The sequence below is a fragment of the Eumetopias jubatus genome, unplaced genomic scaffold (assembly GCF_037043125.1).
Source record: "Eumetopias jubatus isolate StellerSeaLion01/CBP00866 unplaced genomic scaffold, mEumJub1_p1.0 scaffold_9, whole genome shotgun sequence".
Lineage (NCBI taxonomy): Eukaryota > Metazoa > Chordata > Mammalia > Carnivora > Otariidae > Eumetopias > Eumetopias jubatus.
In genome coordinates, this window is record NW_028274815.1 from 87642580 (window position 1) to 87655127 (window position 12548).

General features: G+C 34.9%; 1 protein-coding gene across 2 annotated transcripts in view; it reads left to right on the plus strand.

Annotated features, from left to right (window-relative positions):
- The window catches only part of LOC114199377 (E3 SUMO-protein ligase RanBP2), an 85636-nt gene that overhangs the window by 39707 nt on the left and 33381 nt on the right, over nt 1-12548 (plus strand). For both annotated transcript variants that reach the window (XM_028091260.2, XM_028091262.2), the window contains exons 7-17: nt 291-483; nt 3899-3986; nt 6017-6226; nt 7169-7350; nt 7432-7607; nt 7795-7918; nt 8593-8754; nt 9014-9151; nt 9230-9376; nt 10219-10395; nt 10482-10565. In XM_028091260.2, the coding sequence (XP_027947061.2) occupies nt 291-483; nt 3899-3986; nt 6017-6226; nt 7169-7350; nt 7432-7607; nt 7795-7918; nt 8593-8754; nt 9014-9151; nt 9230-9376; nt 10219-10395; nt 10482-10565 (1681 nt within the window). The remainder of the gene's footprint in view (nt 1-290; nt 484-3898; nt 3987-6016; nt 6227-7168; nt 7351-7431; nt 7608-7794; nt 7919-8592; nt 8755-9013; nt 9152-9229; nt 9377-10218; nt 10396-10481; nt 10566-12548) is intronic.

Consider the following 12548-nt stretch of genomic DNA (forward strand, 5'->3'; position numbering starts at 1 on the left):
ATAGTCTGTAATCTTGTCATTTGATTTGTATCTTTTTTGTGACTGGAGGGCTGGAAATAACTGGAATAAGACCTTCTAGAGGTTAATTAAGCTTGAAGTATAGGAAGTATGTGGAATAAAAATAAACATTAGATTCATAATTTATAAAGTAGAGAATAAGGATTATTAGTTTGTGGAAAATGAAGTTTGGAATAAATTCCTTTGTTGATTTAATTTTTAATTAACACATGAAACCATGATTATTCAGAATGCAATAGGTTTAATACCTGTTTAACAATTTAATATTGCAGTTTTGATAGTGTTCTTCAGTCTGTGAAATCTTGTGTGGGTGGAAATGATGAACTCTCAACTACTTTCTTAGAAGTAAAAGGACATTTCTACATGCATGCTGGTTCTCTGCTTCTGAAGATGGGTCAGCATAGTGAAGTGCAATGGCGAGCTCTCTCTGAGCTGGCTACATTGTGCTATCTTATAGCATTTCAGGTAAGCTTTTTCTAGTTTTGGGTGCAGTTGACATTTCACTGAGATTGTTGTATTTCACATGGAGGTGTGTCCTGATAAATAGTAAAAATATGAATAAATCTGTAGACTTGAAATCAAAATGAAATAATTTGATAGCTGAAAAATAAGATATATACAGTATTGGTGAGGTGAAATAGATAACGTTGATGCATTGTTGGTAGCAGTCTGTATTGCTATGACTTCACTGGAAGACCGCTTTGAAGAGTTTGATCTTTTTGCTGTGCCATTTCTGGAAATCTGTAATAAGGAAATGATCTCAAATATGGGTAAAATTTGATTCAAAAGATGCGCATGCATGACTTGGATGGAAACCTAAGTAAGTAAATTTTGGGAGATGGTTTACATAAGCTATGATAGAAGAATGTGTTTACCACAGGCACTTCAATATGTTAATTGAAATACGTATGTTAATATGTATATAACATTAACGATATATATAACATAATAATATATTTATCTTTGAAAACATGATTCCATTCTATATACATAGAACATGACATGAAGGAAATATGCCAAAATGTGAACGATTAGTTTTAGATGTTGAGATGCTGGCTATTATCCCTTCCCAATCCATTTTTGTAGTTTTAATATTTTCTTTAGTGAGCTTGTGTTAATTGTGAAATGAGAAGAAATAAACAGTCTGCCAACACCCTGGCTTATAAAAATTATTGGTAGTTTCAGAGAACTGTCTTTTGCTTGAGGGAAAGAAGAAAGAATTCACTGTAGAATTACTTTTAGAGAAGGCTCCTCCTTCTAGTTCATATTGATCTTTTTAAAAACATTTGATATTCAGCTCACAATGTTAAGTGTTCCTATTTGCTCAGCAGAAGCATTTAGGTTCATGAAAAATATATGTATTAGTGAAAATTAGTGAAGTTAATGACGTTTGCTAATTTATGTAGGCACTAAAAGATTCTTATGATTAATATTTTAAAGAATCTTCAAGTAGGTGAGTTATTTTTAATGGAAACTGGAATCTATAAAATTTTTTTAAATATGTATGATTTTTAAAGTTAATACAACTATTTTAAACTTTGGCCCTTTTTAATAGTAAAAACTAAATTTCCTTCTTAAACCATTCACTCATATCTTTTCTACCATTCACTCATATCTTTTCTAACAGTGACTGTCACCAGTTTTTTTGACTATTTAGAAGTTTTTCTGCATATGCAAGCATAAAATACACCCTTTCTTTACTTTTAAAAACTCTTTTACCTGAGTGAAGGTATGCTTTATCTGCTAATATCTTTTTTCATTGTTTTTTCCATTGTCCCGTTTCAGCATATAGACATCTACCTCATTCTTTTACTTACCACACATTTCCATTGAATGGATAAATAATGGAAATCTCTAGGATGCTTGAATTTTATATTATGTGTTTGTAAAGCTTAATTATCAAATGATTATAAGCTTACAGGGGAAGCATGGACTGGCATAGAGGTCCTAAAAAAAACATGTTAGGCCAGCTTCTTTAATGGATTTTCAGACTCTTGCTCAAGGGAATGCTGTGGTATTAGTGTATCTGCGTTTCAGCTAGGCATTAAAGTTTGTCTTGAAACCGTTTAATTCTGTTGAGGAAATGTTGACTTGGGATGATGTGACTGAGTGGATTTATAACTAATTAGTCACAAATGAGAGCTGTAAAAGGGGCCAGTTTTATGAATGGAGGTCAGTTTGAAATCAAAATAATGTCACATTTTGTTTCTCATTTTGTGTGCTCTTCAGCATCTTCAGAGACAGAGTTTGCCATCATGTTTAGAAAATGTGGATAAAAGCATAGGTCAAACTAATGTTTCTAAAATTCAAAATCGGAAATTTTTAGATTCAATATATTTCCTTTGAAAAATCAATGTCTTTGAAAAAGTGTATCATGGTTTAAACTTTCAGTAGTGTGTAAGAGTATACTGTGAAAACTCTTTCCTACTTCTGTTCTTTCAGTCATTTACTTCTCTTTCCTGGAGGAATTAATGATATTAATTTCTTGTGAGTTCTTCAAGGGAGTGTAAATATTATGCATATACAAGCAAATAGATAAGCACACACTGTCCTCCCATTTCCCTTAAAAAGATCCAGATAGAAACATTCTGTACATTCTATTTCCTTTGCTTATTTTCATGAAATAAATGTTGGTGATATTTTCATGTCAGTATAGAAAGGATAGCATGAGTATTGTATCCTCATTTATTTTGATGGTTTCGTATCATTCCAGTGTATGGATATACCATAGTTTTTGTTTTTGTTTTTGTTTTGTTTTTAACCAGTTTCCTGAAGCCAAGACATTAGGTTACTTTTACTTTTTTTGATATGCTACCTCAAATCTTTTTTTTTTTTTTAAGATTTTATTTATTTGAGAGAGAGAGCGCAAGCAGAGAGAGTTGGCAGAGGGGAGAGGGAGAAGCGGGCTCCCCGTGGAGCAGGGAGCCTAACATGGGGTTTGATCCCAGGACCCCGGTATGACCTCAGCCTAAGGCAGACGCTTAACTGACTGAGCCACTCACGTGCCCTTCAGATAATTCTTTAATGAATAACTTGTGACATTTCACATGTTTAAATTTATGGGTAAAATAAATTCTTGAAAGAAGAATCATAGTGTATCTGTGCATTTATAATCTAGAATTTTTGCTAATTTTCCAACCTCACAGAAATTGTACCAAACTACTCTCCCACTACCAATTAAGAAAGTCATTGAAATTTAATAGCACTTACTCCAGCCAACTCTGCATTACTTTTAGGATATCTCCAGCAAGTGACCCTTGCCTGTGACTATTTTCAGTGATGAACTTTCACTACGTTTCAAGATAGCCTATTACATTTTTGATAGTTTGGGTCTTTATGCTTCTTTATGTGGAGTAAAATAGCATTTTTCAGCTTGCTACCTATTGGTGTTTTTTTTGTTTTGTTTTTGGGGGGTTTTTTGGTGCTATTTAAAACACTGAACTCGTCTTTTTATGAGAATTTTCTTAATATCTGAAGGAAGCTATTTTGTTTTCTCTTCACCATTCTATTCATTCATCATTTTTCCAGTTCTTCATAAGATTTGGCTTGGAGTCCTTTTGCACTCTTCGCTGTCCCACTTTATCCTAGTGGTATCCCACATTATCCATACTCTTTGAAAATGGGCTGTCTAAAGTATGGCATTTGAAGGTGCTTTTATAGTAGAAAGTAATTTCTCAGAAGTTAGTTTTTGTAGGCACCTTTTACATATTATCTGAATTCCTTGATTCCCAGTTTTTTCCACTTGGAAAACTGCAATCCCAACTCACTTTAACCATTGGCTAACTGTTCATCAAAAAAGCACAGTGTAGTAGGAAGGAACATCTTACTATTGGAAATGTGGGTATCACTAAATTAAGACTTTTGGTTCTAAAATTACCAGGTTCCAAGACCAAAGATTAAATTAATAAAAGGAGAAGTTGGACAAAATCTGGTGGAAATGATGGCCTATGATCGTCTGAGCCAATCAGGTAATAGTAATGTTTTATTTTAAAAAGAAAAAAGGAAAATTTCTGTTAGAGCACTTCTTATGATAATCTGTCTGTTCAGTAGATAATTTGTCATAATCACTTATTTCTCTTTACCATATTGGATGAGGGCAAGAGATAATAGAATTAGAAGAAATGTCTCCAGAAGGTAACAGATGTTTGATACTTTTTGCTCCTGGAAGGAGAAACTCTTTAACCTCTCCTTTATCTATGCTAGAGCCTCCTCCTCAATATTTTAAAGCACTTCATGAACTAAGAATAATCAACTGATTGCCAGCCATTTAGCATCAGTAACTTATAAGATAACTGCTATGGGGGATATAAAGAGGAAGAAGTCATGGATTTCTTGTGAAACTGACAACATAGTAAAGAAGATGGAAGATATATACTTACATAGTGTTAGGCTTTTGGAATTTGTAAATTTATTCCCAGTTTTAACTATTTGAGATGGATCCTAAAGGTCTATTGCATATAATCTGGTTTTGCTGAGGCAGAAACTTCATTGTGTAGCTAGCAAATCAAGCAATGAACCAAAGAAACATAATGCTGTATGTAAGAAACAGTGTTGATATAAAATTGAATGAACTTTGTATAGAGCAAGTAGTAGTAAATTTACTCTAAGCTCTGTCTGTAGTTAGGCTACTGATCAGAGCATATATTGCTCCTCTATCCCACAGCTTGTTTTTTTGTGGGAGGTGGACTTCCAGTCCTTGTAGAAGTGACTGCATTTTTTTTCCTTATGTGTCTAGTCTTCCTTTTCAAGGCTGTCATAAATGTTTTTGCATAGTGTCAGTAAAATGAACTGTGTTTTAATGTCTTTGATCTGGACGTTCCTAAACTTGTCTGCAAATTTTCGGAGAGCTAAGTGTGATCTGACTGACCAGCAGAATTATTCCAAAGAGCGTTTTTTTTCCTTAAACAGCTTAATTGAGATGAAATTCATACTGTATATAATTCATCATATAATTTATATAAGTGTGCAACTCAGTGGTTTTTAGTGTGTTCACAGAATTGTGCAACCATCACTGCAATGAATTTTAGAACATTTTCATCACCTAATGAAACCTCATAGCCATTAGCAGTCACTCCCCATTTTCCCCCAAACCCTCTAGTCCTAGGCAACCACTAATACTCTTATCTCTTTTGATTTCCTTATTCTGGACATCTTATATAAATTGAATTGCATGACACGTGGTCTTTCCTTTTGTGACTGACACTTCTACTTAACCATAGTGTTTTCAGGGTGCAGCCATGTTCTAGCATGTAGAACTTCATCCAAGGGAGTATTTTTTTTAATTTATTTTTTTAAAGGTTGTAAAGATTTTTTATTTTTATTTATTTTCTTAAAGATTTTTTTATTTATTTGAGAGAGACAGTGAGAAAGGGAACACAGGCAGGGGGAGCGGGAGAGGGAGAAGCAGGCTTCCTACTGAGCAGGGAGCCCGACGTGGGACTTGATCCCAGGACCCTGGGATCATGACCTGAGCCGAAGGCAGATGCTTAACGACTGAGCCACCCAGGTGCCCCCAAAGGAGTGTTTTAAAAATAGATTCCTCACCCCAAACCTGTGGAATCAATCTCTAGGAAGTGCAGCATGAAAATAATTATTTTTTTTTTAAGAGCTTTTTCAAGGATGATTCTTCCCAGCTAGGTTTAAAAATCAGTTTATCAGATTAGAGAATTTGAGCTTGGCTCTGCTCTCCTGTGGCCACTTAAATGACACACTTTCCATCTAAAATGTAAATACCTTAAGTACTTTTGGCATTTTTCAGACATACTTTGGTCTTCTCCTTCCTTTCACTCTCGCATGTAGATAAAAGATAACTGTTAAACCTGTAGTCTGTGTTCATTTTTTGCATAAGCACCCTTTTTGTTCAGTTGTGGTTGCTGGGTTGGAGGGTTAGCTCTGAGCTAATCATGTTTTTTCTCCTTAGGGTATATGAATGAAACTATTGAGAGATGTGAGTAAAAATAATCTGGTTTTTAAATGATGGAAATAATTTGTTTTTCAGGACACATGCTGCTAAACTTAAGTCGTGACAAGCAAGATTTTTTAAAAGAGGTTGTAGAATCCTTCGCCAATAAAAGTGGGCAGTCTGCTTTGTATGATGCTCTGTTTTCTAGTCAGTCACCTAAGGATAGATCTTTTCTTGGTAATGATGATATTGGAAACATTGATGTACAAGCACCAGAGCCTGATGATTTGGCTAGATACGATGTTGGTAAGTTGTATCTTCTAAAGTAAACATTTTGTATCTTAATCCTTTTGTTTTAGGAGAATAAAAGCAAAAAGAGAAATAATCTCATAATCTTATTACCCAGAAATAATGACTTAATATTTACCTGTATTCCTTTGAGGTATTTTTATGGGGGTGGGTAGGGTGGTGTGAGGGGTTAGGATGGTAGTGGTGGAATGTTTTTCTCTAAATAGTTGTTTATACTGTACATGTGATTGTCTTCTTTCATGAATTCTCTCCCTGTTTATCTGTTTCTGTAAATACTTTATTGGCAGTATAATTTGTTATATGAATTAGCCATAATTTGCTTGCCACTTTTTGCTGTTTGGCATCTAAGATGTTTTCAGTTTTTTCACTGTGAAAAATAAAGTAGCTCTATTTCAGATTTTTCCATAGAGTTTTCTAAAACCAGAATTACTGAAGTAAAGTTGATGAACACCTTTAAGTCTCTTGCAAATTGTCATATTGCCAGAAAGGTTGTACCTCTATGCTTTCAAAAGCCCATAACCTTTTCGGTATTAAATTTCTTGTGGAAGAAAAGATCTGTTTACTATCCCAAGGGATTAATGTAGTGGTATTCCATTGTTTTAATGACACTCTACTGAAAGGAAAATCCATTGTTTCAGGATTTCATACTGGGTGGCTTCTGTCACTACAGTGTTTTATTGAGCTCTGGTGATAACCTTTTTTTTCTTAGATGGACTTGAAAGGAGCTTTTTTCATCATAACTGTTGTTATTAAAATTCCTAAGCATGAAGTGTGACTACCTTTAGTAAGAACATGAGACTGCTTAGCATAAAACTTGCCCAGCTCTGATACAGAAAAGCAATTATAAAATTAAGATGCATTTATTGTGAGTAATTGGCAAAACTGATGGCACAAACAAGATTTCCAAAACCTCAAGCCAGTTTTTGCTCTTTATTTCAGGTGCCATTCGAGCACATAATGGTAGTCTTCAGCACCTTACCTGGCTTGGCTTACAGTGGAATTCGTTGTCTGCCTTACCTGCGATTCGAAAATGGCTAAAGCAGCTGTTTCATCATTTGCCCCAGGAAACCTCGAGACTTGAAACAAATGCACCCGAATCAATATGTATTTTAGATCTTGAAGTAAGCGAGGATTTTAACAAATTAAATATTTTGAATTTTGTTTAATTTTTTTCTAACTTAAATTGATTTTTCTTTAAATAGGTATTTCTACTTGGAGTAATATATACCAGCCACTTACAATTAAAGGAGAAATGTAGTTCTCACTATAGCTTCTATCAGCCACTATGCTTGCCACTTCCTGTGTGTAAACAGCTTTGTACAGAAAGACAGAAATCTTGGTGGGATGCAGTTTGTAATCTAATTCACAGAAAAACAGTGTAAGTAGTAAAATAAAAATATTCCTTTAACTTATTGCCTAAGTTTTTAACTTAAAAACCTATTTAAAAACTTACTGCCTAGGTATCTAACTCTCATGTGAAGATTGAGTTTGTCATGTGATGATTAACATACATGTAAGTTTTGAACTGTGTGTTTATACATCAGTTTTATTCAACTTTTTTTTAGACCTGGAACCACAGCAAAATTGCGACTTCTAGTTCAGCATGACATAAACACACTAAGGAGCCAGGAAAAACATGGCCTTCACCCTGCCCTGCTTGTACATTGGGCAAAATGCCTTCAGAAAACGGTGAGTTCATTAAAGCATAGGAATTTTTAAGAACATTACCTAACTTTTAAAAATCAGACTTTTCACTGAGCCTTTTAGTTCAAGTAGTATCAGCTTATTTGCATTATGCCAGGTGAAATGTATTTTTTTAATCTTGCCACAAAATAGTTAATAGTTAATATATAAGCATTTAGAACAGTGCCTAGCACAGTAAATGTTACATAAGTATTAGCTGTTATTATTACTTAATAACTAAGTTATGATAATTATTATCCAGCCTCAAAATTTTTCTTACATGTCGATAGCAGAAGGTCCTGTAGGTTAAGGGCATTATAGATCTTTATAAATATTTGAGGTCTATTCTATGGCAAGGTTAGGTGTGGATGTTTAACTCTGCCACCAAACTGTGACACTTAGAAAGTGGCAGGTTTGGGCTATGTTAAATGGCAACATTTAAAAAACAGGGCTGCCTCATTAGGTAGTATCATTGAAAGTGTTTTAAAAGTTGGGTCTAGAATGATCACTGGTATTAAGGTGGTTGTTTATTCCAACATTTGGAAAGTGAGATCTGTGACTTTTGAGATTCTGTTTTGCCTTGATTTGAAATTTTAACCAGTTCAGACCATTTATAAAGGAATTTTTAGATTCTTTTATTTGTGTTCCTTAGGTTGTGTGCTTCTAACTTTCTATTTTAGGGCAGCGGTCTTAATTCTTTTTATGATCAACGGGAATACATAGGCAGAAGTGTTCATTATTGGAAAAAAGTTTTGCCAATGTTGAAGACAATCAAAAAGAAGAGCAGTATTCCTGAACCTACGGACCCTCTGTTTAAACATTTTCATAGTGCAGACATTCAGGTAATGGAGGATCCCTTTGTGAATGAACTGGAGATGTGGATTTCCAGTTTATAAACAAAGAAATAGAAGTATAAACTGCTTAAATTAATTGCCTGGCTCTTTGACCCTTGTCTTGTTTTCAAAATCCACTAGCTGTCACAAAACATGGCAGAAAAGAAGACAGAGCTGTTAATTAGATCATGTGAAATCTTTGGGAAATCACTTGGGTTTGATATTCTGGGGAGAGGCAGTTGGACTAAAAATTACTAAATGTGTTTAGGCATCTGAAGTTGGTGAATACGAGGAGGAAGCACACATAACATTTGCTATATTGGATGTAGTTAATGGAAATATAGAAGATGCTATGACTGCTTTTGAATCTATAAAAAACGTTGTTTCTTACTGGAATCTTGCACTGGTAAGTAGATGTTGTACGTGAATTAAAAGTTTTTTATTTTAAAAACCTAACTGTTTCATAAAAGCATTCTTTGTATAGATTTTTCACAGGAAAGCAGAAGACATTGAAAATGATGCCCTTTCTCCTGAAGAACAAGAAGAGTGCAAAAATTACCTGAGAAAGGCCAGGGACTACCTAATAAAGATTTTAGATGACAGTGATTCCAATCTTTCAGTGGCCAAGAAGGTAAGCTACAGGCTCTTTGTACTTTCTTACTATTGCTGACTGGATGGTAAGTATTTTTACTTTGGTTTTATATTTTGATAATTTCAAAAACAGTAATACTTATTGCACAGAAACGGTGTATAAATATTAGCATTGCATTGTATCTTAGGTTTGGTGTTTCTTTTCTTAAACTTGGGAATCTAACTTTTCTGTAAAAATACTTGTTAGGGAATTTAGAAAAGGTTTCTAAGCAGAATATTTATTTTTGTTATCTTGGCAATGCAATCAAAGCAAATATTGCAGCCTAAGGACTGGTTGTTAATGAATTTGGCAGTTAAACATTTCACTGAAATTGAAAGTAGTTGCTGACACCGAGTTTCTTCTCATCTTTACTATTTGGTAATGGGTTATCTTTTTTCTAACTGTCAGCAGTTCGAGACTGTCATGATGGTATTAACTTTAGTTATGTTCAACCTTCCAAGTATTTTGTTGATTAAGTCATGTTGCTGCTCTTATGTTAGGATTGTTATTATCTGGTACATTCTAGCATCTATGTTTCTCTCCCACTCAAAATTAATAAAAATCAGTAGCTTATTTTGTTCATGTGGAAAAACTTCCCAAGTTAACATTCCTCTACCATTATTATGGTTAACAGAAGGGACAGGAACATCAAAGACTTTAGCGTTAGAAGACTTTAGATTACACAACAGTTTCATGTGTGTTCCTATGTAAAGTATAAAGTGCTTATTAGACAAAAGTGAGAACATAAAAGTAAATTAATAAGATAAAGTCTTTGTATTTATTTGAGTTGTTAGTTTATTTTTGCAAAACTAAAGCCTTTGATTCATGCCTTTTGTTTTTAGTTGCCTGTGCCACTGGAGTCTGTAAAAGAGATGCTTAATTTGGTCATGCAGGAACTTGAGGACTATAGTGAAGGTCTTCTTTATAAAAATGGTTCTTTGCGAAATGCAGATTCAGAAATAAAACATTCTACACCATCTCCCAGCATATATTCTCTGTCACCAAGTAAAAGTTACAAGGTAAGTAGAAAGAAAATGAATCAGTCCAGTGCAGAATGTTTCTGTTCTAAATGTTTTAAATACTTTTTTTTGTTATTTTTTTTTAGTATTCTCCCAAAACACCACCTCGATGGGCAGAAGATCAAAATTCTTTATTGAAAATGATCTGCCAACAAGTAGAGGCCATTAAGGTAAGTCACTTAATATCTCTAAACTGCCTCTCTTTTTCCAAGATTTCTTCCTTGACCACTCCCTCACTTCCTTGTAAAGCTGTTCAAAATGTCCCTTTGCCATGCTACCACAGAGTCAAACTGTTTTGTATAGCTTGCCTTGACACTTAACCATATTATTTCTCCCAATGGTAAATCACTTAATATCTCTAAACTGCCTCTTATTCCAAGATTTCTTCCTTGACCACGCCCTCACTTCCTTGTAAAGCTGTTCAAAATGTCCCTTTGCCATGCTACCATAGAGTCAAACTGTTTTGTATAGTTTACCTTGACACTTAACCATATTATTTCTCCCATTTTTTAATTTCAATTTTTTAAACTTTAATTCCAGTGTAGTTAACATAGCGTTACATTAGTTTCAGGTGTACAATATAGTGACTCAGCAATTCTGTATGTTCCTCAGTGCTTCTGAAGATAAATGTATTTTTTATTTTTTTCAATTTTTTATTTGAATTCAGTTACCATATAGTATATTATTAGTTTTAGGGGTAGAATTTAGGGATTCATCGGTTGCATATAATACCCAGTGCTCATTACATCAAGTGCCCTTCTTAATGCCCATCACTCAGTTGTCCCTCCCCACCCCCCCAGCAACCCTTAGTTTGTTCCCTGTAGTTAAGAATCTCTAATGGTTTGCCTCCCCCCGTTTTATTTTTACTTTCCTTCCCATATGTTCATCTGTTTTGTTTCTTAAATTTCACAAGAGTGAAATCATGTATTTGTCTTTGACTTATATTTCACTTAGCATAATACCCTCTAGTTCCATCCACGTCATTGTACATGGGAAGATTTCATTCTTTTCGATGGCTCAGTAATATTTCATTATTATATACCGCATATATCTTCTTTTTCTTTCTAATTTTTTTATTATATTAATCACCATATATTACATAATTTGTTTTGGTGTAGTGTTCCATGATTCATTGTTTGTTCATAACACCCAGTGCTCCATGCAGAATGTGCCCTCCTCAATACCCATCACCAGGCTAACCCATCCCCCCACCCTCCTCCCCTCCAGAAACCTGTTTGTTTTTCAGAGTCCATCATCTCTCCTGGTTCGTCTCCCCCTCTGAGTTACTCCCCTTCATTCTTCCTCTCCTGCTATCTTCTTCTTTTTCTTTTTTCTTAAAATATGTTGTGTTATTTGTTTCAGAAGTACAGATCTGTGATTCAGCAGTCTTACACAATTCACAGCGCTCACCGTAGCACTTATCTTCCCCAATGTCCATCACCCAGCCACCCCATCCCTCCCACCCCCGACCACTCCAGCAGCCCTCAGTTTGTTCCTGAGATTAAGAATTCCTCATATCAGTGAGGTCATATGATACATGTCTTTCTCTGATTGACTTATTTCACTCAGCATAACACCCTCCAGATACATCCACGTCGTTGCAAATGGCAAGATCTCATTCCTTTTGATGGCTGCATAATATTCCATTGTGTATATATACCACATCTTCTTTATCCATTCATCTGTCGATGGACATCTTGGCTCTTTCCACAGTTTGGCTATGGTGGACATTGCTGCTATAAACATTGGGGTGCACGTACCCCTTCGGGTCCCTACATTTGTATCTTTGGGGTAAATACCCAGTAGTGCAATTGCTGGATCGAATGGTAGCTCTAATTTCAACTGTTTGAGGAACCTCCATACTGTTTTCCAGAGGGGTTGCACCAGCTTGCATTCCCACCAACAGTGTAGGAGGGTTCCCCTTTCTCCACATCCCCGCCATCATCTGTCGTTCCCTGACTTGTTAATTTTAGCCATTCTGACTGGTGTGAGGTGGTATCTCATTGAGGTTTTGATTTGGATTTCCCTGATGCCGAGCGATGTTGAGCACTTTTTCATGTGCCTGTTGGCCAGTTGGATGTCTTCTTGGAGAAATGTCTGTTCATGTCTTCTGCCCATTTCTTGATTGGATTATTTGTTCTTTGGGTGTTGAG